At 33.3% G+C, this 2,500-nt stretch overlaps 1 protein-coding gene across 30 annotated transcripts in view; it reads right to left on the bottom strand.

Moving 5' to 3' along the window:
• Positions 1-2,500, bottom strand: part of LOC124950677 (forkhead box protein P2-like) — a 285,654-nt gene that overhangs the window by 138,465 nt on the left and 144,689 nt on the right. For 29 of the 30 annotated variants that reach the window (XR_007101413.1, XM_047497707.1, XM_047497709.1 and 26 more), the window contains one exon: positions 2,203-2,310. The exons of the other annotated variant lie outside the window; for it this stretch is intronic. Coding sequence is in view for 20 of the 29 variants with exons in the window: in XM_047497707.1 (XP_047353663.1) it covers positions 2,203-2,310 (108 nt within the window). In the remaining 9 variants the exon portion in view is untranslated. The remainder of the gene's footprint in view (positions 1-2,202; positions 2,311-2,500) is intronic. 30 annotated transcript variants of the gene reach the window in all.

Below are 2,500 nucleotides of genomic sequence, written 5' to 3'. Positions count from 1 at the left end.
GATTTATATCGTATTATTATTTAAAAATGAATTTGTTATCTCTATTTATCTATTAATAAATTTACGAAGATTAATAAATTCGTATGTACGAAGGATCGAATGAAAATACGAATAAAATTCTCTATGGAAATCTAATTTGTACGAAACGATAATCTTGTTGGGTACTTTAAAATGCGAATCCACATGAGTCACGACTGGCGTCTCAACGAAGCCAGGAAAAGTAAACTGGCGCGTGAACGAAGCGTAAACAAAAAGTCACGTCCAGACTTATACATACAAAATGGCTCGCGCGTAATCATATCGAACACGAGCACGATCTCTCGCGTATGTTCATCGACGTCAGCGCCCGCGTTCCTTTCCATCAGCCATCCTTGTAACTCAATGATGATCTCATATATTTCTTCCCCTCCCCCTTCTCTCTCTCTCTCTCTCTCTCTCTCTCTCTCTCTCCATCTATCTATATCTAACTCTTTCTTTCAATCTTGCTTATATACTTACATACATACATACATACATTCATATACATTGCACTTAACAATCGTACGTGTCCTTTCTTTTCGTAGAGAGAAAAAAAAAAAAAAAAAGAAGAAAGAAAAAAAAGAAACAAGAAGGTAGAGGGTGAGGTTTACGACACGTGTGCATTTGTCAGCATCCAAGAAATCTCCATGCAGCGATATATGTTCTCAAGTGAGACTCGAAGCGTGATATCGTATGGTGGTTTAAAATACTCTTAACTACGCTCTTGTAAAGCGCGTACCTATGACTGAAGTATTACTTACTTCAAGCTTACAATTCTCATCATCATTATCATCATCATCTTTTTCTTCTTCTTCTTCTTCTTCTTCTTCTTCATTTATTTTTATTTCTTTATTTTATTTTTTCATTATTCTTTTTATTTATTTATTTGTTTTTTTTTTTTTTTTTCATTTTCTTTTCATTTATTAGAATTTCAATCTCCACTATCAAAAGATATTTCATATCGAATGCATTATTATTGTCGAAGATTGATTAAAATTAAATATATATGTATATATATTTTCTTTTTTATTTCTAAATAAAACATCTTTCGATCTCGTCGTTAAATCAAAATTTTATATATTCGATATATCGTTATCGACGAAATCTCGTTTCATCGATGTATCGCAGTAGAGATCGATCGATTCACGAAAAAAAAAAAAGAAAAAAAAAAAAAAAATAAAAAAAAATAAATAAAAATAAAAAAACAAGAAAACAAAAGAAAACAAAACAAAAAAGAAAAGAAAGGATACGAAACATTCGGTCGTTAAGGGTAACGATCCGAAAATGTAAGAGTAACGCTGACAGCGTCAGTACCACGCCGAGACATTTTGGCAAGACCCGGTAGAATTAAATAAAAATAAAACGCGAGATAATAATGTTAGCGAAGGAGCCGAGAGAGCCAAGACAAATAGCTGAGGGAAAACAAAGCGTATTATAAATACCGGGTGACAGGACGGGCGAGCTTAAGGAGAAAGAGAAAGAGAAAGAGAAAGAGAAAGAGAAAGAGTAAGAGAAAGAGAAAGAAAAAACGAGAGGGTGGATTTCAACGCGGACTGACGCGGAAAGTAAAGGGAAAAAAGAGCATATAAGAGTGTATGTGTGTGTGTGTGAGACAGAGAGAGAGAGAGAGAGAGAGAGAGAGAGAGAAAGATAGAGGGGTAGTTACAGGGTTACGATGTAACAACGAGAAGCACCAAACTCTTAGGGAAAAAAAGTACTCGAGAAAACTGGCAGCATTTTTGCTACCTGCGGACACAATGAGTGTCCGGATTTCTTCTTCCGTCTTCGTTCCGACTTCTCATTCCCATTTCTTTTTTTTTTTTCTTTCTTTCCTTCTTTCTTTCTCTTTCCCCGTACTCTTTCCATCCCACTATCCTGTTCTTACTTTTAATTTTAAAATAATATTTAAGATTTTCCATTACTTTCATTTTTCTATTAAAATTTTACTAAATATATTCGTTCGTAGATGAAAGATTTTTGATTAGATTTTGAAGAGAGAGAGAGAGAGAGAGAGAGAGAGAGAGAGAGAGAGAGAGGGAGGGAGGATAAAAGAAAATTGATCTATAAGTTATTGAATGAACACGCATACGAATATATTATAATGTATTATAGATATCTATACGATAGATAATGTTCAATAAAGTTTGATAATATTGTTAAAAAGAATTGAATTGTTTTACTTACACTGGGTCGAGAGTGGCCGCGCGGATTCAGCTGCCAAGGTACCGTCGATGGTTGAAAATGTTCCTTTCCCCAAGAACCGTTGTCGAACGGATTCTCACCGATATGTCCCTACGATAAAACAATATCTTTATTCAATATTATTTTTATATCGATAATATATTTATACATTGAAATTAATCGATACAAACGATGAAAATGTGTAATAAGAATGATTATATATGATGATACTAGAAAATCAATTTTGTCATTTCAATCGATAAATAATATTATTTAAATCGAACGTTCGTACTCTATTTAC

The sequence above is a fragment of the Vespa velutina genome, chromosome 7 (assembly GCF_912470025.1).
Source record: "Vespa velutina chromosome 7, iVesVel2.1, whole genome shotgun sequence".
Classification (NCBI taxonomy): Eukaryota; Metazoa; Arthropoda; class Insecta; order Hymenoptera; family Vespidae; genus Vespa; species Vespa velutina.
Note: the sequence above shows the minus strand (reverse complement) of the source record. Positions and strands in the feature narration are given on the sequence as shown.